Here is a 26,938-nt window from a genome sequence, read left to right as displayed (position 1 = left end):
AAGTATGTTCTAATTCAAGCATTAAGCAATTTGTGAGTGAGTCATTCAAATTCACTGATTCATTTATTAGAAAATCAAGTGACCGTATGTGTGAGTCCTTGATTCATTCACTTATTTGATTTGCTCACACACAAGTCATTAATTCATTCATTCAAATACTGATTCAGGAATGAATCAAAGAAATGCTTCTATACATCATTGATTCGCTTACTCATTCTCATGGATTTATGAATGACATAATCAAGTATGGATTTGTTCACAATAGTGAATCACAATAGCAAATACTGGATCATTTCCTCGAATAGTTGATTAAATTCATACACTACATTTAAGCATAGTGATTGATTCAATAACAAATCAAGTGACTGCTTTTGTAAGTGAGTCATATCATCATTAACCTTATTGATTTATTCAAACAGGCTGATTGATCCAGGAACAAGTCAACTTTTTGTGAGTGAGTCACTGAATCATTCATTCATTCAGTTTGTTTAAACATGTTTATTTTTTCAGGCGATGTTGTGTATCAAATGTAATTCATTTACTACCCAGTGGCCTTTTATAATAGTGTATCTAAAATGTCATTAACTAAATAAAAACTGAAACTACAGCATACACTCACTGTCACTCTTTTAATTTAAGGATATCTGTTATGATTTCAAGTGATCAAGCAGTTGCAGATCACTGGAGAACTACAACTCGGCTATTCAACTAAACTACAACTCCTTTGCACTCATCACTCCTGCCAGAGCTGACAGTCAGTTGGAAAGATACACACACAAACACAGCTGAAACTCATGATCATTGATTATCTGGACCATTTAAAGCACTCACTTTCTCATACACATTGCTGAGTCTTGTTTCTCCCACAAACTTTACAGAGCATTTTTCCTTGTTTTTCTTGCCATGTTTTGATCCTTCATACCTGTCAACCCTCCAATTTTTCCCATGATTCTCCCATATTTTACAATTCTATAATCCCGTAAAGGTATTTTCCCATATTTCTGCCATATTTTTTATCTTTCTATGAAGGATGGTAATAAACATTAAAGAGTCAATTCTCCCTATACACATCTATACCCTCGAACCACCAGGGGATGCCCCTAGATCTTAAATGTGAGTCTGTTCTGTGCTTTCATTTTATTTATGCATAAAAACACTTTGAAATAAATATAAAAACGGCACAATTTCTTTCCTTTTTATTACAGGCGCCATTGCCCCTATGCAATCCTCAAAACAGTCAGTTCATGTAGCGTTGCGTGACTGTCAGACGCACTCCATAGTGATAAAGAGATTATGTATTGTTATGTATTATTATTGTTTCCCAAGCAGATTATGTACATGTGATTTGATGCAGAGCTTAAGTGGGCACTCTGGGTTTTGGGTGCGTGTTTGAACAGACGTATACACACAATAATAATAATTATAATAATACTAGTAATAATAATCATAATAATAATCATAATAATAACATCTAAACATGTAGATCTTGGTGGGTTTTCTAGAAAGCAGTTGAATGCTTTTATAACAGATCTGTGCCTTTTTAATGTGACACCTCTGTTTTTTAATAATCAAACAAAAAATCTAAATGAGAGATTCATTTGCTGCTCTTTAATCAGAATGTATAAATTATACATTGAAAAAAGTTAATGAGATTTGATAACTTGATTCTATTTCTTTATAATAGCTATTCATTTTAATAGGCTAAACTGTTTGCTAAATTATTTTAATATTAAATAAAACCTATTACTGACTATTTCAACAGTTTACTTACAATGAAACAACTCCAGATAACCCTTTTGATTTTAATTCTTTGCCACCCAGTCTGACCATTTGCCTGTATTTTGATTTACCTTTATGCTCCTGTTTGCTCCTGTTTTTGACCATTGCCTGCGCAACTTCTCTTTAATAAACTGCACATGGATCCCCAACTTCATTGTCCAGTCCCTTCCATTACAATTTCACCCTGTCTGGGACTAGCATGCAAATAAATATTTGAATTTACCATAAAAATGTTCTTTGCCTATTTCTTTTTATTTGCTGTATGTAGTGGTACTTGTTATAAATTATGTATCTTTCTAATTCATTATGTTGTAAAAAATTGTTTGTCCTCACAATCTTTTATCAAATAACATAACCTTCCCTCCCCCTTGAAATGTCTTTTCTGCACTTCTGGTCACATGGAAGGCTTTTAGGCCAGGGCTAACAGGGCGTGTCTTGTTTCTGCCCAATTATCAATTTTTCCTTCATTTTGTTCACAGTGTCCATCTTCCCTCAATCCAATCAGTTCTCAGTGAAGAAAATCATGCGCAGTCTTACATTTATTTCTACTTTCAGGACTTTCAATTGGATGCACATCACAATATAGGATAAAGGATAATCTTAAATTCCGTCTCAAGGCGAATTTAATCTATTATATTGGACTTTTATTTGCTTTTACATTCATGCGCATCTCTGATGGACTGCTTTGTGAACAAGTTCAAAAATAAGAGTGTTCTGCAAGACTGAAGGCATGTGGAGCAAAACCGCGAGCAGAAGCTGTGTTTCTCTCTCAGCTGCTTTAATGATGTCTCTGATGGTTTATAGAAGCATATTAAAGATAAAGCCCGCGCAGACATATGTGCGTTAAAATATTCGCTTTTAGCTTAAAAAAGCTGCCTCTGTCTCATCAAACATTGACATTGTTAGCAGTCTTGTTATTGTAATTACTCGTGGGATGAGTCTCCACAGTGACTGAGAAAAAAGAGAGATGGGGCATGGCGATCTCTTGTTTAGTTTAATTAAAAAGGCTGTTATTAACACCAGGGGATACAAGCAAGCTGGTAATCCGCCCCAACTGTAGTGAGCGAGTGTTTGTGTTAACGCTATTGTGAACATCAAGGGCAAAAACCAGATTGATTCTCGATCTCACTGTTTGACACTAATCAAATCTACCAGGGCAGGAATAAATAACGAAGACTTCTCAAACTTTTGATGTTTAAAACAAGCAGAAAGAACACCGAGTGTGTTTGCTTTTCTCAGTCTGCCAATGCGTTTCTGATTGTGTGACTCATCCATAATGGACTTGTTAGAGAAAGAGTTGTTTCTCAGTCAGTTTGATGGCCCCTAGGCGGTAATAGCAATTATACGACAGCGAGGAAAGGTCTCTTTGCTCTGTCTGCAAGCGTAGTGAGAGAGACAAACAGAAAGGAGGAGTGATTGAACAGTTGCAGTTGTTTGGTTTTGTTTAACAACATCTGACCGATGGCACAGGCTCCCACTGGATGGATTTTGCATATCTCCTGAAATTGGCTGATTTCTTTCTCTCTTTATTTTCGTTTTACTTGGTTTATTATTATCTGCAAATCCACCAGAATGATTTATTTACAAGTTATTACACTTGAAAGCACTCCATTTGGATACGTCTTTGGCTTTTTTAAAGTAATCGCTGTGCTTTGACTGTGGAATGTGATGCATTTACAATAGCAGTGGATTTAATTAGTCTAATGCTTTGTTCTTTATGGTTGTGATGATGGCTAAAGTGGGAAAGGGAATTGATGGAGTTTATTTGTGCATTTATTTTTACGTTGTTACTGGGCTTTGAAACACTCCATTCTGCTCACTAACATTTTATAATTTATTTTTCTATTATGTCTTTAGTGTTTAAAATAATTCTAATATCCATTTAAAAAAACAAAACTTTATCTGACTGTAAAATCTCCCTCCTATTACGGTAGCACCTACGGCCCTTCTTTTTCTTCTACTTTTTCATCTTCTTCATTTATTCTTCTCTAGAATGACTCACATATTTGAGGGTCTAAACATGCTCCAATGGCTTTTGTGATGTTAAATTGTGAAGATCTAGAGCTTTCGTCGAGTTTCCCTCTTTAGCAGCTGCAGTTCTTTATGCAGCTGTTAGATTGCAGGTGATCATAGCAATTGATAAAATACTTAAAGGTCCCATGAAATTAAAATAAAGTGTTTTAGATGTTAGTATCAGTATAGTTACTGTTTAAGATATCTATAAGCTAGTGTGCTCCAAAACAGTGACAAAATTTGCGTTTAAAACATATATCAACATGTAAAGCTTGTAGTTTATCAGTACTATCTTCCTATTATTTTTCGACATCACCTCAAACTGCAGCTTCTCATCACATTAAAACCAATTAAATGCTCTCTAGTATCTGGCATGCCACGCCCCCTTCAAGACGCTTCTGATTTGCTTTTTAATTGATACACTTGAACTAAACCACTCTCACTGGCCAAGCTGTGATAAAAGCAAAATGTTATTTGTTTATTTAAAGGGGAGGAGCTACACTATGTCCCACCCTCTCTTCATGTTTGGTTGAGATTACATCAAACATTAAATAAAAATGCATATTTCAAAGCACTTCATGGGATGTTTAATTATTTTATTATGTAAAATATTTGTACAGATATAATGACTACGGAAGTCCCCAAACTGTGACATTTTTAATAAGTAAATAAACAAACAAACAAACAAAAAAAATAAAACTGTTGTCAATTTCACTAATTGCAGTGCAAAATTATATTAGGTATAATGTGTTTGGCTGACAGAATTGGTTGGGGATCCCTGGAAGACACAGTTAGATTTGAATGGCTCTCAAAGGAGAAATGTGTTTTTGGCCGAGAGCCGGTGTAGATGCTTCCAACAGGACTTAATGGGGTTACTCTATAACCAGCAAAACCATGACACCTTGGGTGACAGAAGTGGCACAGAAATTACACCATTCACCTTTCAAAAGGTTCTTGGTGAAAAGCCAGAGCTGTTGTTGAGCAGCCAAACTCTAGAGGCCATTGTAAAACAGACTGTTGGTTTTGTGTGTGCAGTAAAACACTGATAAACAACAGCTTCCTATGTTTAGATCTGTCTGTGTGTGTTTGCAACATAAGCATAATTGTGTGTTTTGTATCTGTGTGTACATGCTGTGTGTCTGAGAAACAGATGTCTTTGTAGAATTTTGAAGGATTTTCGTCTTGTATTACAAAACCGAATGGTAAAACAGGAACTAAAATCAACAAGGGGAAAAATGTCTCATATATTCTGTGTTGAATTTATAAACTCAGCTCAGCCATTTTATCATTTTATTGGAGAAATAATCTTAAGTCTTTTAAAAAGTGGACGATAAACTGTAAAAATGCTGGGTTCCACACGATTGATTTATGTTGGGACAACATTACCAAAACAAGAGTTAAAAAGATCGAAGTGGCAGAATCCTGACATACGTGGTTTGAACAAACAGCAAATGTAATTTTTTTGAGTATATTGACCTTATTCTAAAATGCGGAAGTGCGCCTGTTTTCGCGATTGTCTTAGAACTTCCGATTCAGTCGCCTATGGGAGAAATGACTAGGAATAATAAACGGCAGAAAATGGCCAAACTACATGCTCAACAAACAAATGTTTGCATGACTACACAGACCAAGTAGCATAATATAATAAGAAAATATTAAATTGCAACATCAAGCAGCGTAACGAGCAGTTGTTAACGTCAAAAAATGAATGGAAGTGAATGTGACCAGAAGTCGCGAGACAAAAAGTTTCAAATGGCAGCGCCCACTCGTCAGCTGAGAATAAGGTGAATACAGTAAATAAATAGGTGGTGTGATGGCTCAGTGGGTAGCAGTGTCGCCTCACAGCTAGAAGGTTTCTGGTTTGTGCTTTGGCTGGGTCAGTTGGCAATTCTGTGTGGAGTTTGCATGTTCTCCCCGTGTTCATGTAGGTTTCCTCTGGGTGCTCCGGTTTCCCCCACAGTCCAAAAACATGCGCTATAGGTGAATTGGATTAGCTAAATTGTCCGTAATGTATGTGTGTGAATGAGAGTGTTTTCCAGTGGTGGTTGCGGCTGAAAGGGCATCCGCTGCATAAAACATATGCTGGAATAGTTGGCGGTTCATTCCTCTGTGGCGACCCCTGATTAATAAAGGGACTAATCTAAAAAGAAAATGCATGAATAAATGAGCAGCAAATATGTGATGTAAGAACAATATATTGATCATCATACTAATTACAGATACTAACTAAAGTCTAAAGTTTACATAATTTATAAGCTAAACAGTGTTTCATGTGCACTACTGAAGTTTATGCTCACCAAGACTGCATTAATTTGATAGACGAATATAGTCACAATCCATAATATTAAAAAAACTAAATGTTTGCAAAAAAAAAAAAAAAGTATTTTCTATTTTAATGCAATGTAAATTGTTATTTATTCCAGGGATGATAAAGTCTTTGTTGTCAAACTGCTCAAACACCCTTATTGGTCACACTTCATTTGGATGGTCCGTTTGTTGAATTTAAGTTACATTGCTTCTACATGCCAACTAACTGTCATTAGAACATAAGTAGATTGTTAGGTTGGGGTTGGGGTTGGGGTCGGGGTCCGGGTTAGAGTTAGTGTAAGTTGACATGTACTTGCAAAGTCCCTTATAGTCAGTTAAATGTCTGTTGAAGCAGCAGTATCAACAGATATTAAGCAGACAAGTTACTAATACTCAAATGGACCATCAAAATAAAGTGTTACTCAATTATCATTATCAATGTTGACAACAATTGTCATAGAAGCATTGATATATAGTGACACATGGATTTATAGTGAGATTTATTTCTGGGTTATTCAACAAATAAGACATTAAAAAAACATTATTTCTTTAAAATATATTTATTCTAACATAAATCTCTGTACAATACCTTTATGTCCTTCATGATCAACCTAATGTATCACTGCTGAATATCAATGTATTTGTTTATTTATTTTATGAATTATTTTATTTTTGAAACTAGTGGAATTTCATGCAATATATATGTGTTAGGTGCTGGTTATTTTGGTCCAGGGACCTAGTTGTTTTGGGTGTGTTTTTGCGATTTTTGCAGAGCTTGCATGGTTGCTGATTTGTGGGTGGGTTATCTCACCTGAGACCCATTATGTGGTGCCTCTAAAGAGTTCAACATTTGACATGAGGAGAGCTTGATTAGCCGAACCTCCCTGCCTGGCATTTTGATTATTTTAGCTTGTTTTGGATCATAGTTCAGTACCAGGCACACACTTTTCACTGACTTTTATTTATACTGACTTCAAATGCTTTTGTTAATTATGCCTTTTTGTTTTATAAATTATTGCTCTTTTTGATTTACCTGGCCTGCATTGTCTCTCTTATGTTAAAATTTTGAGTCGGTTGTGACAATACTTAGAAATGGTGGCAGATATTTGCATTTTTTTGTAGTAGGCTGAATTCTAAAACTTCTATTACCCATCCATTGACTTTAAATTGAGTGTACTGTATATACACTGACTATGAAAATATAATAAATGTCATTAATTGGATAATAATAGCCCTCAATAAATAACCATTAGCATTTACTTAAAAAATAATAGTTTGAAAAAACCATTACTGAAAATGCATGCCTTTACAAACCAATAGGCGTTTTAAAAAAAAGAGAAGAGAGGGTTCAGGTAAAGGTGATTTAAACTCATTTCGATCACATGAAAGGTCACCACCATTAATCTTACTATTTACACCTTTGCTATTGTTGCCAAATGAGCATCATTGTAAATGTGACTGTCCCAGCAAAGCATTAGTGGGTGGAGTTAGTGTTAACAACTTCTGCTTGCAGCATAGTCTTATTGGCACTTATTGTAAATAATAATATACAGTCCAAATAAACATTCAATCTAGCAGGAGCCCATTTATTTCAGTTCTGCCTCTGGTGCTCCTTTAAAACAAACTGGTGTGTGACGCCCCTGCCTGTTTGCTTCCTGTCTGTGCTCTGCCTCCCCATCATTCATAACATCCTCCTCTCTCCTCTCCATATGCTCCTGATGGGCTCCAGGCCAGCAAAAGACCGGCTGTCTCCCGAATGTCAGTGTGTGTGTGTGTTTGTGTGTTTCACTGTGGTTAAAGGAGCGGCCAGAGGGTTGATGATAGGCACTGGAGGATTGATGTTCAGGCTGCTAAAACTAAAATAGAAAAGTGTGTGGTCTTTGTTGACATTGCTGTCCTAGAATGCTGGAGTTTTCTCTTCCCTCATTGGTCACCTGTTACAGGTGTATTTTAATTGGCTGCAGCTGCTGTCACTTGGTCTCATTTCATTTTAAATCGCACACTCTAAAAATGGTTGTGTTATGGTTAAATGCTAGTGTGACCATCAACTTTATTCTAATTAGTGATTGTAAAAACGGTTTTCTCATTTTTCAGCCACAAACCATGTATACGGTAAACAATGACTACATTTACATAGACATCAGTAATCCAGTTATTTGCCTTAATCTGAATAAGACAATATTATGATTAAGGTGTTTACATGAGATGCTTTTTGGATGTTTTTTTCATGATCCCGTTTTACATGTTATAGCACATAATTCGATTAACATCATAGCGTCACCGCGCTATCCACATTTCCTCCAAGTTTTATGTAATTTTGTGTGCTTCATTTTTAATTTGTGGACTTTAACAGCAGTTTGGCACTTTCACTTTCTTTCAGAAACATTTCATGCATGCCCCATGTGACGAACGAGATATTAGATGCGAGTATGAACTGCTGGAAGTATGAACAACTTTGTTGATTTAAAGGAATTTTTTACCGCACGATGCATGGGGGGAAAAAAACCCTCCGCATTTCGCGATGCAAGTGTCTGTGGTCCTTTACTGACTCAGAAAGTGCAGAGAATAGTGTCAAACAGCCATGTGTGTATACACTATCCTGTTGAAAAATGCAGCGAAAAGTCCTATTTGACATGACAGTCCTATATGACAAACAATAGTTTGATTGCGGTGTTTATATGCCTGTACTGCACTTAATTCCATTTCTGTTTAATTGATTATGACCCTAATCAGAATAAATTAATCAAAAATCACTGAGTATGTTTACATGGATACCAATAATCCGATTTCAATACGATTAAGACAGTACTCTAATTAATGCCATGTAAACAGCGATTTATTTATTTTTGTATTTTTTGGGCGTTTCTGTGTGGAGTTTGCATGTTCTCCTCATGTTCGCATGGGTTTCCTCCAGGTGCACCGGTTTCCACCACAATCCAAAGACATGCGATACAAGTGAATTAAATAAGCTAATTTGGAATTGAATAAGCTAAATTGCAGCTGAAAGGGCATCCGCTGTTTAAAATCATATGCTGGATAAGTTGGCGGTTCATTCTGCTGTGGCAACTCTGATGAATAAAGGGACTTATCCGAAGTAAAATGAACGAATGATTAATATTGTGTTTATATTTTAATCGCATGATTTAAAAATCAGTTAAACATATATGTGAAAAGGCTGTGATGTTTAGGCTATTATAGAACATCTGCAAGAAAACAAACCTGGAATGGAAAGTAAGGATTAGCGGAGGAAAAACAAGATCCTTAGTGAAGAATCTATGGAGTATATCATAAATTAAATCACAATGTTAGACCACAAATGCATAATATATGTGTTGTATATAGAGTGGAATACAACAGAAAAAACAAATATGATCCTGAACAATAAAACCAGTCTTAATATTTGTCCAAGATACAGTACAAATATTTGAAAATCTTAGGGTTAAAAAAATAAATAAAATAAATGTATTGATAAATTTGTTTTTAGGTTTTCAAAATTAAGTTCGTAGTGATACATATTAATAATAATAAAAATGTTTTGATATATTTACTGAAAATTTAGAAAAAATGTCTTCATGGAAGATGATTTTATTAAATATTCTATTTATTTTTGATATCAAATAATAAAAATCAATTATTTGACCCATATAAAGTATTTTAGTCCATTCTCAAAAATAAAGCCATGCAACATCAGAGAACAACTTATGCTGATTTCATAAAGCCTACATTTTAAGGTTAGTAACCTCTTATTAACCACCTGTTAATTTCACACTTTTCAAGGGAAGTATACTGTAACAAATGCAGAGTTCCACATAATTCATTCATGCTGTCCCAACACAAATGGAGACAAATACATTTTTGGAGTGTAAAAATATGTAGTGGCTAACTAAAGTATCTTAAAAATAAATATACAGCAATACATCACTTTGCTGAAATGTTATCAGAAAATCCACAAAGAACCTCATTGCATTCTGCACAAGTATTGCCTGTACACCCACTGCTTCTTTATAACAGTGGCATAAAGATGGCTTTGGTGTTTGTTAGTGCTCATTTTCTCTCTCCCTCTCTCTCTCTCGTTCACTAAACATCTTTGTTCTCTTGTACTTTTTGAAAAGGTCTTGCTAACACGTTCTCAGGCTGTTATTTTGCATTGATTTTGCCTGTCAGAGTAATTCTAGCTTGGCTTCTGTGATGGATGGATGCAAACAGCTCTTCTCCACTTCCGGCATTGGGTGCTATTTTTTTTCTTCTTCTGCCTCTTTCTCTGAATGCCTGCGGCTGTTTACCTGCTTTAGCACGACTCTCTTTGCTGATCATATCTTCTTTCATACGCAGGTCAAATCAATGCCCTCTCTTTCCTCAAACTCGAGGCACTTGTTTTGCACCGGCGTTTTGTCTTTATTAGGAGAATGAGTTTAGCTAAGGGTGGATGATCTGAAATAAGAGAAGGAAACAACAGGGTGTAGTTTTCTTGGAATCGGTGCTTGAAGGGTTTTGGCTTTATTGCATTAATCTGGTCCGTCGTGGACTCATATTCAGCCAAAGCACTCCCTTTTGACTTCACACTGCATTACTTTCATTTAAACAGCTCTGAGCAGAGCCACATGTGAATGTGTTATTTATCATACGCAATAGCAAAAGTAATCATATTTCAATTCGAGTGCTGTAGTTTCCACAATACTTATTAACATAATAAGATAACAAGATATAATAGTTAGATTTATAAGAGAAATATCACTTGAGGAGCAGTGCAATATCATAACATATAAATAATATTTCATTAAGTATTCTGTAGTATTATTTATAAATAAAAATCTGAAATCTGAAGGGTCATTATATTTTGTTGTGTGTATATTATATATAATATTGTGATATTATGTTTCTTATTGTATTTGTCACAATCTCCAGTGACCTAATCCTTGTGGATCGCTGGAGAACTACACACATCACATTAAAAAACTGCAACTCCCAGCATGCACCTCGCACACACCGGTTCCTGCTTTCCGCTAATTGCAAACACACACAGCTAAAGCTCATGGACTGATTCAAGGACTATATAAACCGCACACATACACACATATAATCTGAGTCTTGTTTATCTGTTTAGTGTACATTACGATGCATTTCTCTTGCCTTGCCGTGCCTTGCCGTGTTTTCACCTTGCTTTGTCTGTTTGTTTATGTTGCTTGCCGCCGGGACTGACCATTCACCTTATCTTCGACCACGACTCTGGATTCTCTGGATTTATCTGTTTGACCATGTTGAGCGTTGCCTGCCTGATCATTCTTGTAATAAACCTGCATTTAGATCCTCAACTTCATTGTCAGCGTACCTCACATAACAGTATTATTGATCAAAATCCGCAGCCTTAGTAGGGAATTCTTTCAAAAACATACAAAATCCAAAAATATCACCAGTGTATAATATTTAAATGGCATTTAAGTGGTCATAATAAAATATAAAATCAAAAGCACTTGAGTAAGTATTTACTTAAGTATGCAAATTATTGCATTAAATTTTACAGTATTTTTTATGAAAAATCTGAAACATTTTATGAATGATCATTATATTTTAAGCTTCTTATATTATATTGTATATATTTACTACATTGCTGATCAAATAAATGCAGCCTTAGTAGAGACGTCTTTGAAAAAAACAAGCAGAAAAATCCTAAAGTTTCACCAGGAGTATAAAATGTAATAACATTGTAATAACCAGTTTACTACTGTAATAGAGCAGTAGCAGTAACTAACTGGATACTGCTTATAGTAATTACTTTAGTTTTACAACTCACATAATTATACTGCATACGCATTAATGGTATGTCATATATAGTCGTAGTGTTACTACTAAATTAATCAGTATTCTTAACCAATATTAAAGTAAAAAGTATATCTATTCTTCAGACAAATGTAGCAGTGGTATAATAAAACACAGCTTTTGGTAAATTAGAACATTACTGTATGTTACAATATACAAAATTGTTCATAGATAAAATGAAATCTTTCCGGATCATTAGGATTTTATATTATAAAATACCCTTATGTTATTTGTTTCTTTTTCCTTCTATTATTTATTAAATACTTGGAGCAGAAGTAGAGACATCTTAAAAACATAAAAATATGTGATGTATGGTGTGATGAAGTTTTCTTGTGAAGTTTCTTATTGACCTTATTCTTTAATGCAGAAGTGCTTTCATTTTTGCGAATGTTTTAGAACTTCAGATTCAGTTGCCTATTGGAGAAAGCACTAGGAATAATAAACAACAGAAAACAGTCAAGCCACTTGCTCTACAAACAAGTATGTCCATGACTATGCAGACAAAGCAGAATAATATAAGAAAATATTATAGCAGCATAATGGGCTGTTTTAACGTCTAAAAATGAATGGAAGTGAATGAGACTAGAAGTCTCAAGCCAAGAAGATTCAGATGGCTGATCCCGCTCTATACATGAAGAATAAGGTCAATAGGATTTTTCCATATCAAAAACCGCTATAATCGATCAAAAGTATGATGTTGCAGAACCTTTTTATTTATTTCATATTTCAAATAAAAGCTCATTGGAACATTTATCTGATAATAAGGAATGTTTCTTTTGACAGCTAAACATCATTAAAAAAATATGCTTGAATAAATTATTAATAAATGACATTCAAAACTTTAGGTGGTACTAAAAAAAGTAAAAAAATAATTTCATACTGCACCATACCATACTGTAACATGAAAAATACCACACCATACCATGTGGAAAAACATCTTAAAAAGGGGACTTCTGTCTTCTGTTCAGGTTTGTAGATCAGCAAAACCTAAATTCCCCCTTCTTGAAAACCATTAAAACTTAAACTTAAACTAAGCCTTTCAACCCACCACCTGCTTTTTTTTTTTATAAATCAATTCACATGTTCAAATGATCTCTGAACAAAGTACCACTGAACAACTTTAACACATGTGAAATCACTCAATTATGCATCCTGTAAAGGTGAATTGAACATTTCCTCTCTGCTTCAACTCAAAGCTCTCATTGCTTAACTTAACACAGTGTAGTCCCATTGTCAAGGTATATTAGTGGTTAAAACCCCCTCCAGCAAGTATGATGGTAAGCCTGTATCAGTTGCGCCTGTCCTTCAGCGGGCCGGGCTTTGAAAGATAATGCTTCTTCTCTGGAGAGTATGAGCGCTATTAAAGAATTCAATGCTAACAACATTAACCACAAGGTCATTCAATTTAGTCATTCCTCAGGAGCGCCGCTGCCATCTATTACTTCAGAACAACCCTGATGTTTGTTTAAAGCACCAGCTCTGCTTTCGAAAATACCAGCTGCTTTGAGATTCTGTGCTTTAAATAATATGTGAATAATTCATCGGGTGTTGATAGTGTTTTCACCCGTCAGCCTCCTGATCGGGGGTGAAGGGGCCACAGGGAGACCACGGTGACGTTTAAGTCTCTGAAAAGAGGGATTGAAATCCTGATATATATAATGATGTTTCTCATTGAGAGAGTTACTTCAGGTCATTATTTTCAGTCTTTTTTTTTTTTCCTCCTGTTGGAGTGGTACACATTTCAATGTGACGTATTTGTTTTTTTATACTTATTCACTTTTATTTAATCTGCATTTACCAAATTGTGTGATTGTGAATAACTTAATTAAGTAATTAATTTGGCAAACTTCATCAAATGAAAACAAAACAAGAGATTTTTTTTACAGTATTTCTTTTTATATGTTTTTTTCTGATTTATATTAGTTTTTGCTAGAATAAAATAAGATATAAAAAAAAAAAAAAAAAGGCTAAGGTCACTAATATTAACCCCCTCAAAATTGTTTCTTCCAATCCGCTTGTTAAGTGTGACGTCATGCAAAGCAGCTTCCGGGTCCAAACGTTATATCAAACTGTATGGGGAGACTCAACAATTAGTATAAACATTTACAAAGTGATGTAATACTTTTGAAAATCATGATCGCTATGTATATATATATATATATATATATATATATATATATATATATATATATATATATATATATATATATATCCATGCCTACTAGCCGATGACCAGAAAGTGATTAATTATAATTATAAATATTGGTGTTTGTGATACAGAAAGTCCAAAGACTATTGTGTATACCATGATTTTATATAAAACTCACTTTAATATGACTAAAAAGTGGTCATAAACTAATATTTTCTCAATTCAAACAAGTAGCAGCTTGGACCCGGAAACAATATTCCATACGTCATAACTTAACAAGCGGATTGGTTTTAGAGCAAACCATTGTTTGACCACTGTATGGAGCAAATTCTGTTTCAATATTCCACAAACAAATCCTGCATTTTGCAAACAAACACAATCTGCTTTGCGAAGAATCACTTGATTCACAAAAATAGTAGCATACAGTACCTGTGGATTTTCTCACAAATGCACTCAGGCAGATTTTCTCACAGATGGATGGAAGTAGAATATCTCACATGCTTTCGGGCATTTTTTTTCTTACAAATGCACTTGGGCCATTTCTTACACCAAAATAGCAGATGGCACTATGGGTCAAATTACATTACCTCAATTGGGAACGCCTAAAACCATTGCTAATTTTAGTTAAGCATTTAAATTACACTTTAAACTTAATACTATTATTTTGCTAAATAATAAGTAAAATATGACTCTATGTATTGTCTTCATCATATAAAAATTTGTTTTTAAAGATTTATTATTAATACTTATGTAAATCAATTTGTTAAAATATTCTACACTTCATTAAGCAAAACTTACTATATATATATATATATATATATATATATATATATATATATATATATATATATATATATATAATATAATATAATATATATATACACACACACACACACACATACACACACACACACACACACACACACACACACACACACAACAACTGTTCTGTTTGTCTGATTCTTGAATCTGATTGGCTTATAGCTGTGCGATATTCTGCAAATAACAGCACTCCTACAACCTCTTCACCTTTCACCCTTGTGTATTACTCCGCCCACATACAGCGACAAGCAGAGGAAGCGCTACAGTTTGAGAAATATTGCAGCTGTTGGACAACATAATGTACTTTATAATTTATAATGTACATATTTATAATTTCGGAGCATCTGATTCGGTGCATCGGCCGACATTAGCTTGTCTAAGCAGACCAAATAAAGTGACGGTTGAAGTTCCCTACACAAGATGACGACAGAGACTGCATAATAAGTTTGTGGTTTTGTCACCACTTTAGACTGTATGTTAGGGAGTCATTCAAACATTAGCTGTAAAGTGATATTTGTTAACTGGCAATGCTTTTTGCTGTTCTGACCGTCAGCTGCAGATATGAATGAGCGGCGGAAGCAAGTAGTTCCTTGTACAAAAGGGTTTTTGAGACTCTCTGTGTTTGATTTTATTTTTTATACACACGATTATGCTGTCGAACTGTTGTATAAACACAAAATCACACTCATAGCATTGCGATATGGCTTTTTCGGCACTGGTGGGGGGCACCAATACACTCGGCTTGTGGCTTTAAGCCAACACACGCCTCCCACCAGTGCCTAGAATGATGTTGAGCATTTTGCTTCCCAGAATAGCATTATTGTATCAAATCTCCATAAAATTGCCTTGATCACAGCAAGAAGGTTGCTGGTTCGAGCCTCGGCTGGGTCAGTTGGCGTTTCTGTGTGGAGTTTGCATGTTCTCCCCATGTTCGCATGGGTTTCCTCAGGGTGCTATGGTTTCCCCCACAGTCCAAAGACATCCGGTATTGTCTATACTGTATGAGTGTGAATGGGTGTGTATGGATGTTTCCCAAAGATGGGTTGCAGCTTGAAGGGCATCTGCTGCGTAAAAATGTGCTGGATAAGTTGGTGGTTCATTCTGCTTTGGCGACCCAGGATTAAAAAAGGGACTCAGCCGAAAAGAAAAGAAATGAATGAATGTAAATGAATATCAAATCTAGAACTACACAGAAAAAACACTTGATAATCATAAGTTATGATTAATTCCTGTTCAAATGCAGGGTTATACGACTGTTAATCATGTTTTGTACAGTCTGTATCGATGTATGTAAGGAAGGCTCCTGCAGCTGTTAGGAATTTTGTTATTCACCGAGTGCTTCTGTAATCTGGCCTCAGGGTTTTTAATGCAGTGTTCAATCACCGGGGGCAAAATTTTAGCTTGCTAAAACATTCAGCTACACCATAAACATTTTATTACAAAACTGACTCCAAATCAGCCATCAGCACCAATGCCTGCTTTTTATAACCTCACTTCCTGCTGGAAACCACACTTGCTCAGCTCTCTTTATATGCATTTATTAATGTTTTGTGGTTAAAGGGTTTAAATCTGTTGGCGTGAGAAAGAGAAGGTAAGCACAGGGCAAAAGCTGGAATAAGGGAAGGTTGATCAATTTAAAGTTTAATGCAGGTTTGTTTGTGTTTGTGTGTTTGTTCAGGGACGGAAAGCAATCTGACAGCGAGACTCATAAATTCTTGACAGAAGGTGTTTTTTTTTCGCTCTGAACCCTATTTCTTATCTAGGATGTTTACCGAAAGCTTCTGTTTACACACAAAAATGACACCGCCAATGTGAAAAGTACCTTTTCTATATTTCCTGAACAGCAGCCAGAGGAATCACGCCCCGGTGTAGGATTTCATTTTTTTAGGATTATTGACTGAACGATGTTCCTTATTTCTCAGCACAATACAAAAGAGAGCGATGATTTGGGAATCAATTCTTGCCAACAGCACCGAAGGCAATTATTGTGCGTGTGTATGAAAGAGAGATAAAGAGAGAATGGAAGATAGGGAGAATGAGGAGCTTAACTTTCGTCCATGTTTTTTTTTTTTCAGCTAATGTTGGGGCCTGCTTTCCGAAGCAAGGTAACACAGCCAGTCACTCTCATCTCTCCACATCGGCCAATCTGAGCCTCTGAATGCCATGTCATTCTGTTTCATTGGTTTTGTCAATTGTTTGTCAAAGTCTTGTCTTCGTGTAATGCTTGATTAAAATGAATGGCTTGCCATGTGCGTTTGCTGCTCTCCGTGCCGATGTCATCAGAAATCGAGTCCCTCCTGAGAATTGGGTCCGCCTATAGGAACCTGAGTGATCCTATTGTTTCACTAGAGTTGAAATAGGTAAAGTTTGTAGCGCATAATTATAAAATACAGTAGGCCTATATGAAATCATGTTCGGAATTTATCATGTGAAATTGGGTCACACTTTATTTTGATGGTCTATTTGTTAAATTTAAGTTATATGCCAACTTATTCTCTTCCGATTACTTGCAGAGTTTCTTATAGTCAGTTAAATGTCTGTTGAAGGACCAATATCAACAGATATTAAGCAGAGAGTCTACTAATACTCAAATGGACCATCAAAATAAAGTGTTACTAAAGTTTTTTTATGACCATTTCAGTTCTCCATTAAAATGGCATTTATTAGCCTAATATTGACCCTTTCATATAGTTATGAAAGTTATGTTATGTATAATAAAAGGCACGCATGTGTAACCCCACCGGTCCTACACCAGCCAACGTGCTCTGAGCTGGTATCGAACCGGCGACCTTCCGCATGGAAGTCGGTTGCTCTAACAAGGAGGCTAAAGACCTCGGCCTCTAGCGTTTGTTTCTAGAGCACCTTTAGAGGTCAGAGGAGTGAGGTTTACCTGCACAGCACTTACTAGCTGGCCTCCGTTACACTCATCCCCCTAAACCTCACTCCCATCCTGGTCACGGCACCAATTTAACCCCACCGGTCCTACACCACCCAACATGCTCTGAGCTGGTATCGAACTGGCGACCTTCTGCATGGGAGTCTGTTGGTCTAACAAGGAGCCTAAAGACCATGGCCTCTAGTGTCTGTTGCTAGAGCACCTTTAGAGGTCAGAAGAGGGAGGTTTGCCTGCACAGCACTTACTAGCTGGCCTCCGTCACACATGGGTCATGAAATCCAGCATTTGTCTTTTATATTGTTAAGTTAGCCCAGTTATGTGCTAGCATACAGTAATCGTACCTCTACAATTAGCCTCCTGGCTACAGCAAGCTAACACAGGTCTGATTAGCCACAAAACAAGGTATCTCAACAATAGCATTTGATCAGACATTCACCACAGACGATCCCTTAGGGGTTGTAAGGGAATTGGATTCCAGGGGTGGGACGTGATTTTTAACGACACCGTATTGTATAAACCGGAGGTTGTTAAAACTTTTATTTCAGTGTGTTAATGTACTTCCAACTGAAACGGAATATTGAGTAGGAGGCAAAGCTTTCTCTGTGCATCATTCCCTCATAGCAAACTAACCGTAAGAGAAGTATGGTGAAAAAGATTGTGGCTGAAGCAGTCAAACTGACGTTAACAGAAAGGGATCACCACTCCAAGTGTGGAAGCAAATGGTCAGACTTTGATTTAAGATTACAAAAGTGGAGACTTGACAGTGCATTAACTTGCATGGATTAATTGTTCACCTAAAGAATAATAGCGACTATGCATACATGGACATCAGTAATCAAATTATTTGCCTTAATCTGAATAAGACAATAATATGATTAAGGTGTTTATGTGAGTTTCTTTCTAAATGTTCCTGTCATGATCCCGTTTTACATGTTATAGCACATAGAGTGATTAATGTCATTGCGTCACCACAATATTCACATTTCCTCTAGAGTTTCATGTTATTTCGGGTGTTTTATTTCTAATTTGTCGACTTTAACGGAAGTTTGGCACTTTCACTTTCATTCAGAAACATTAAATGCATGCCCCCATTCCAAACGAGATATTGAATGTGAGCATTACCTGCTGGAAGAGTGTTATTTTAATGGAATTTGATACCACACGCCGCATAAGGAAAAAAACCTTTGCATATTGTGATACAGGTGTCTGTGGTCCTTCATTGACTCCGTAGGTGCAGAGAACATTGTCAAACAGCTGTTTGTGTATAGACTATCCTGTCACAAAATGCGGTTAAAATCCTACATGACAGTAATACATGACAGTTTGATTGTGGTGTTTACATGTCTCTACTGCACTTCAACAATGTGACACTAAACATCTGTCTAGTTCGATTATGACTTTAGTCGGATTAAGGTGATCAAAAAACGCTGTTTACATGGTAGACTCAGAGTACTGTCTTAATCCTATTAAAATCGGATTATTGGTGTTAATGTAAATGTACTTAATGTAGGCTAGTAAAATAAGCTATATAAATTAAGATTTTGCACTGACGTTGGGAGCAAAAAATATCTGCTAGTATTATTTAGCTACAAATCGCGTGTACAGAATCTGTTTGGGAAACAGCGTCTATTTATCATTATGGAACGCATCTGAACTGAATGTTTTGAGAATTGCATAGGAGGGCCAACGGCGCCTGTAATAAAAAGGAAATAAATTGTGCCATTTTTATATTTATTTCAAAGGGTTTTCATGCCTTATAAAATGAAAGCACAGAACAGATTCACAATTAGGAGCAAAGGGGCGTCCCATGGTGGTACGGTGGTATGGGTTGGGATCAGCTCTTCAATGTTTATTACCAACCTTTATAGACAGATTAAAAATACGGAATAAATACGAGAAAATACCTTTACAGTATAATAGCGGGATAGAACTGTAAAATACGGGAGAATCCTGGGAAAAACGGGAGGGTTGACAGGTATGACCAGAACTGCCACTAGGGCCCTTCCAAATCTTCACATGACATTTGCCTTTTAAAGCCTTTCTCTCTCTCTTCATCTTATATAAACATATTTTAGATCTATAAATATGCGCACAAACAGTTGTCTTTCCAAGGTGGGTGTTGTGATCCAGCATGTGTCCTGTTCCGGAAAAATCAACAAGCACCACTTGAGATGACAAAAGCAAGCTGACAGAGCGTAATCTCCAACAGAGAAATTTTGGCTCCATTCTTTTCTCTTTCTTCTATAGTACCCCCCTGCTTTTACTTTTCTTTAGCTCCCGCTTTGCGACTAAAACCTGTGATCAATAGCTCTGCAGGGAGCATCTGCTCGCGTTTGTGCTCCTCTCTGTTGTAATAAGTCTAACATCTCATCTCATTTTCTCTTTCTTTCCCCCCCATTCATCTGTCTGTCTGTCTGTCTGTGAATGTGTTTGTTCTGCTTGCATGCTTGCATGACTGGATGAATGTGTCACCCCCTTTCATCCACTTTTCTCCAAGCAGACCCGGAGCGTGGCGGAGGTCACATGATCTCCACAGATGACCTGGAGTACCCGCGCGAGTATCGCACGCTGGGCAACAACACTCGGAGGTTCTCTAACGTGGGTCTGGTCCACACCTCCGAGCACCGGCACACGGTCATCGCCGCCCAGAGTCTGGAGACCCTCACCAACCTGCACAAGGCTGACATGGAGCGCAAACGGGATGTCTTCATGGACCACCTGAAGAACAAGTACCCGCCCCAGCACTCACTGCCACCCTCACCATCACCCTCACACGGCAGCATGAGGGGCAGCGCTGAGAGGAGTGCACGAGAACAGGTATGAGCAAGGGTTAACTTGTGGGATGATGTGCTGATTCAATAATAATATTCCTGTGACCAGGTGAAACTTTCCGATTTAGGGGTAGATAAAGATTGGCATTGGGGCATTTTGAATTTGATAGTTTTTTTTTTTGTTCGTTTTTTTGTTTTGCATTTTGTTTTGTGTTTTGTGTTCTGTTTTGTTTTGTTCTGTTTTTGTTTCTTGTTTTATTTTTTGTTTTATTAACATAATAAAGAAGTGCAATATTGATTATTTGGTTTATTTATTATTTAGAATATTATTTAAACTTTGTTAGGATTTTTTCATTTATTCCTTCATTTTTTTTTTTTTTGACTTAGTCCCAACCTATCCAGCATATGTTTTATGCAGCGGATGCCTTTCCAGCTGCAACTCAAACTAAGAAACACCTATACACTCTTGCATTCACACACATACACTACGGCCATTTTAGCTTATTGATTTCACCTAAACCACATGTCTTTGGACTGTGGGGGAAACCGGAGCATTAGGAGGAAACCCACAAGAACACGGGGGAACATGCAAACTGACCCAGCCGGGGCTCAAACAGGCAACCTTCTTGCTGTGAGACCATCGTGCTACCCACTGGAAGCACCGTTGGGAGTTTTTATTTTACCTTAATAATAATATTTATTAGAACATCTATGACAGTACATTATTAATACATATATACATGCATATACACATATACATTTTTTATCTTCATCATCATCATCATCATCATTTTAATATTATTATTAGTGTTTTGTTTCATTTATAAAGTGTCTACATTATATCTATTAATTTAAGCGATTTTTAAGATATTTTCAATTTATTTATTCATTGGCTCACAAGGTATTATTCTGCAGGCCCCTGACAATTTCTTATGAATTAAAAAAGCTGTTAATTCACAACTTTTATGCATTTTATTATAAAAAATATAGTAAATATGTAATATTGTGAAAAATTAGGGCTTTTCATGTCATTGCTATTGATTTTGGAAGGCAGCTGTCTATTTATTTAAGCTATTTAAAACATATGTTCAGTCTACTTATTTGTTATTATCACTAAACTACATATGATAAGTGAGTTTTATATTTATAAGGATTCTTTTACTCACCAATAGAGCATGTATTTTATAAAACATATATAATAAAACAGGGATATTGTGAAATAGATATTTTTAATACATTTTCACATGTAATTTATTCCTGTGGTGACATTTCAGCAGCCTTTACTCCAGTGTCAAATGATCCTTCGGGAATCATTTCTGGTATCTGAGTTCAGGCTGTGAATGGTTGGTTTTTACCTTTTCATAGACGATTAAGTCTCTTATTTCTGTGTCTATGATAGTTGTTTCAGGAACATATGCTGCCAGTGTAAATTGCATTAACCATGCATGGACACACTCTCACACACACAACATGTGGCTTTTGAAATGATACCCATCTGAGAGGTCTACTGAAGCAGACACCGACACAGAGAGTCTGCAGTGCATATAAACACTTCAGTCACTGGTGGAATAGGCTTCATATGCTGCCGTTTCCCCAGCTTTCACACAGCTTGAGAGAAGCTGTCAAAATGTCATTAAAACATTTTGTACTCACCATAGAAAACAAGCAGTTTCTTTCTGGAGTACAGCAGAAGAGCAGGTAATGTGTGAATGGAGCAACTGGGTCTTGTGGGAGAGGGTGACGTAATGTTGAACTCAAATTTAAATGATGTCACTGCATCAAACCAGTGTCAGCCAATCAGCTGTGTGCATGAAGAGAGAGAAAGGGGGAGAGAGACATGCAGGTAACAGACACATTTACACTTTCAAAACCTGCTGCGCTGATATTGTTAGAAGGATGAGTGAGGAAAAAAGACACTTTACGGCTTCAGTCCTTAAATTATACCCATCATGGCTTTATCTTTCTATCTAATGGTTATAAATAGTTGAAGTCAGAATTAATAGCCCTCCTGGCTATTTTCTTTTCAACACATTTCTAAACATAATTATAGTTTAATAAGTAATTTAAACTAACTGATTTATTTTTGCTGTGATGAAAATTCCTGATATTTTAGTTGATATTTTTCAAGAAACAGTACTAGTATTCAGCTTAAAGTGACATTTAAAGGCCTAACTAGGTTATTTAGGTTAACTAGGCAAGTTAGTGTAAATGAGCAAGTCGTTGTATAGCAATGATTTGTTCTATAGATTATCCAAAAAATATTGCTAATAGTATTGATATTCAAATAGTTTACAACTGCTTTTCAGTCGAAATAGGACAAATAAGACTTTCTCCAGAAGAAAAAAAACGTTATCGAAAATATAAATACTCCTTCCTCTTTGGGCTTGACATTAACACCTGCCAACCCACCAAATGTGGGAAGATTTCAGCTGTGGTGGGTCAGACAGACACTCCCATATAGCCACTTTGGCTGGTTGAAAATAATTAGACATTTGTAGTTTTCTTAAAAGCAGGTCCAATATGCATCCATGCCTAGAAACAGAACTGGTGCAATCGGTTCTCTTTGAAATAGACTGGACAAAAAGCAATGCTTTTGCACCCACAGGCATGCTGCTTTCAAGAGCTTTAGATTTTTTAAATAATTATTTCTAATAATTTGCAGTGGTTACTGTTTTCACTTTAATCAATCTATGAACAAATTATTAATTAGCCCATTCCCATGATCATCATTTCATTATGCTTTCTTTTGTTTATAGTTATTTTTGTTAATATGGTTCAACTATCATGTTTTACAATAACATTGCTTTAATATGAGGTTGACTTCCATTTATGTGTAGCTGACTGGTGATCTGAGACCTTAAACAGGACAGATTACTGTGCATACTTTTAGATACATAACAATAATTATTTTTAAAATGTCATTTTTTTAAAGAAGTTTTGTTAAATAAAAAAGGTATATATACAGCTATATTTTGCTTCTTTTGACACATTATTTAAAATTTGTTGCTAAGAAATAATTATTTATTTATTGTTGGTGTGGTCAGAGATAAATTTGCTAAATTCTTCATTGAGCTATGAAAAGTCATGTGAAATAAAAACTAATAGCAATGTGACACTTATGAAAGCACAACCCATTTGCTCTTGCACATTGAGCAAGCTCATACACAACACACAAAAAGTGAAATGAATGAGGAGGTACAGTATGTGAACAAAGCAATTTTAAATCAAAAAATTTTAGCATATCAAAATCAAATTTATGCATATAAAATGTTTTCTCAACAACAAAATTGTGGCTAGTTAAAATAGTGAGTGGCTAGTAATGTTGGAAATCTACTAGCCACAGTGACCTGTGATCAAAAAAGTTAATGTCAAGCCCTGCTTGTGAAACATTTGAAAAAGAAAAAAAAAAACACAGGAGTTAATCACAGGAAAAGAATTTTGACTTCAACTGTTTATACCTCTAGAAAATTATTTAATGTAACTAAAAAGAGACTCAGTTGTGGTAGTATTCAATAGGTCTCTCAGTAGTCAACACCATATGCTGTGTTGTTGTTGTTCACATATGGGTGTCCTAACCAGGGCCAGTTTAAAGGGCCAGTTCACCATATATATTCAAGTATATAAGTACATTATTTCACTTTTGAATGTCAATGAATGATGTCAAGCCAGCACGGTGGCTCAGTGGTTAGTACTTACACCTCACAACAAGAAGTTCGCTGATTCAAGCCCTGGCTGGGTCAATTGACATTTCTGTGGGGAGTTTGCATGTTCTCCTCGTGTTCACATGGGTTTGCGGTTTCCCCCTACAGTCCAAAGACAAGCGGTATAAGAGAATTGGGTAAACAAAATAGGCTGTAGTGTATGAGAGTGAGTGAATGTGAGAGTGTATGGGTGTTTCCCAATACTGGGTTGTGGTTGGAAGGGCATCTGTTGCATAAAACATGTGCTGAAATAGTTGGTGGTTCATTCCACTATGGCGACCTCGGATAATTAACGGACTCAGCCGAAGGAAAATTAATAAATGAATGAATAATGTCAATAATTACTAAATAAAATAAAAGTACACCTGATATAAAACTTCCATATGCACCATTAAAGTCCAGTACCATCACAAGGCTTCTTCCCAATGCCCTAATCCCATCAAACAGTTTACCCTCCAAAGTGACAGCTTCAAAGGGATTAGGGCATTGAGGCGAATCCTTCAAATGGAATGTAGTGTACAACTTAGTAGACAGAACAGTTGAAAATGTCACAATGCTATCTAAATATCTTCTGATACTTAGGGGTTAGTCAGAAAAGCTTATCGACTGATTCAGAAAATAATTCAAACAATACATTGATCAACCTAGTCTAATGTTTTTTTTTTCTTTGCAGTTACAATGAATGGCATCAAAAACATGCAACAGTGTCATAAAATAAACTAACTCAAATCAAATCCATTGTATTGTCATATTATCAGCAGCACGTGTGCTTTGATAAGTGAAAAGCTTAGGTGCTGGCTCCAGACAGTACAAAATAAAGAGTGCAAACAATGACAGTGCAACATACAGACAGTGCAAATACAATGAATGTGCAAAATACAACAGCAAACTCCCAATAAAACAGGATAATGTAAAATTGACAGCGACATGTACAATGAATAGGTGTCCACATAGTTGTAGGCAGTATTGTTTTAAGTATGGATTGGTTTAAGTGCAGTGCATGCTACATATTGATGGTGTGCAGTGAGGGGTATGGAAGAGTCTGTGTGGGGTGTGTTAAGTGTTCATCAGCCTGATAGTCTGAGGGACGAAGCTTTCCTTTAGCCGGCTAGTGCGTGACCGGATGCTGTGGAACCAACGGTTGCAGAGAGAAAAGTCTATGGCTTAAGTGGGTAGAGTCGCTGATGATTCTCTTGGCTTTCTTCATGCACCACCTGGTGTAAATGTCCTGTGAGGGAAGCTCACCTTGTACTATGCGTCCAGCTGTTTGCACAATCCCATATAGGCCCGTGCGATTGCTGCAAGAGAGACTAAAATTGGTTAATTTGACAAATATTATGTTGGTATTATACAATTATGTATTTTATGTAAATTTGGGGTATGTTGGGGTATTTTAGTGCTAAAAACCAAAAAGATTTGTTAAAATTATTTTTGTAGTTCACACTATCGCAGCACTTTGAGGGGTACACTATAAACGCTGCTTAAAACGGGCTTTTAAAGTTTAAAGTTTTTTGGTTTGTTGTTTCACGTAAACTCACTATAAAACCCAGTTATTTTAAAAACTTTAAAGGGGTGGTCCTCTATTATGTATATCATATTTTATACTTGATGTGTAGTGTAGCTGTGTGAACATAAATAACATCTCTGAATGTATTATGCACAAACTTCAATGCAAAGGGAGACATTGGCTTTTACAGGGTTAGCTGAGCAAAGCCTACAGCGAACAAAGTTTGGGTACTACAAAAAACATACATTCGGGCTAGTGAGATCACAAATACTTCAGGTTACACACATTCACCATGTGCATACCCCCTGCATAGCAAAGAGTCGTGGCCAGAGGCGCTGTATTGTTGTAGTAGAGAAAGCTAAAATGCTATCCAAATGCTGCTTTTTCCAAATAGCTTGTTCTGTTTCTGTATTTTGGCTTCCAAATGAGACAACACAAAGAGAGAAGTGCTTACAGAGAATTATAATAAATATACAGCTTGCATTTGACAAAGTACAGCTTCCAGAATCTTTCCCAATTTAGTGCTAAATTCAGCTAAAAACTCCTCAAAGGTGCAGCTCCAACCATAACAGAAGTTGTGGATTGTGAGAAACAACCTGTAAGTATTTTTATTTATTAAAATTGATCAATTACATGCAGTTTCTAGCAACATTATGTTGTAGCAAGAATGTAAACAAAGATGTAAGGAAGGGGAAATGCTGTTTGGCACTGCCAGTTTAGCTACGAATTCATATTTATCTGTCAAACAGCTGTATACACCCACAATCTTCAGCAGTGCTGCAGCATTTTTCTATACAGCTGCTTTCGCTGTGTTCTACATCTCAAATAATACACTCGCAAAAGATATGTAAACATTTTATATTACTTACACATGCTTATCCTGAATATATATGAAAGACAGTTGTCAGATTTTATTTTAGAGAGCAGGCATGACGTTCAGCTCTTTGCTCATCATTTTCTTTCTGATTTAAGCCCAAACTGATATGGCTAACAGCTACTCCCACTGACAGTATTTACACAGCACAAAAGCTCATGCTATTAGAGGCGTGACACTTTTCCTGGTGACGTGGAGCTGATCTGCGAACCACAGCACATTATGTTAGCTGACCAATCAGAGCCTCTTGATGGTGGGTCTTTCGAAGGAACTAGTTGTTTTCATGTTAGCTGAGTAGCTGT

General features: G+C 36.1%; 1 protein-coding gene across 29 annotated transcripts in view; it reads left to right on the top strand.

Moving 5' to 3' along the window:
- The window catches only part of srcin1a (SRC kinase signaling inhibitor 1a), a 243,469-nt gene that overhangs the window by 97,967 nt on the left and 118,564 nt on the right, over positions 1–26,938 (top strand). For 21 of the 29 annotated variants that reach the window (XM_087243089.1, XM_087243071.1, XM_087243087.1 and 18 more), the window contains exon 2: positions 20,284–20,600. In XM_087243089.1, coding sequence (XP_087099215.1) covers positions 20,284–20,600 — 317 coding nt within the window. Of the gene's footprint in view, positions 1–16,962; positions 16,993–20,283; positions 20,601–26,938 lie in introns of all 29 variants that reach the window. The other 8 variants (XM_087243075.1, XM_087243083.1, XM_087243082.1 and 5 more) reach the window with 1 other exon arrangement.

This window comes from Danio rerio, chromosome 3 (genome assembly GCF_052040795.2).
Source record: "Danio rerio strain M-AB ecotype USA chromosome 3, GRCz13ab, whole genome shotgun sequence".
Classification (NCBI taxonomy): Eukaryota; Metazoa; Chordata; class Actinopteri; order Cypriniformes; family Danionidae; genus Danio; species Danio rerio.
The sequence above is the reverse complement of the archived record's forward strand: the minus strand, read 5'-3'. Positions and strand labels throughout refer to the sequence as shown.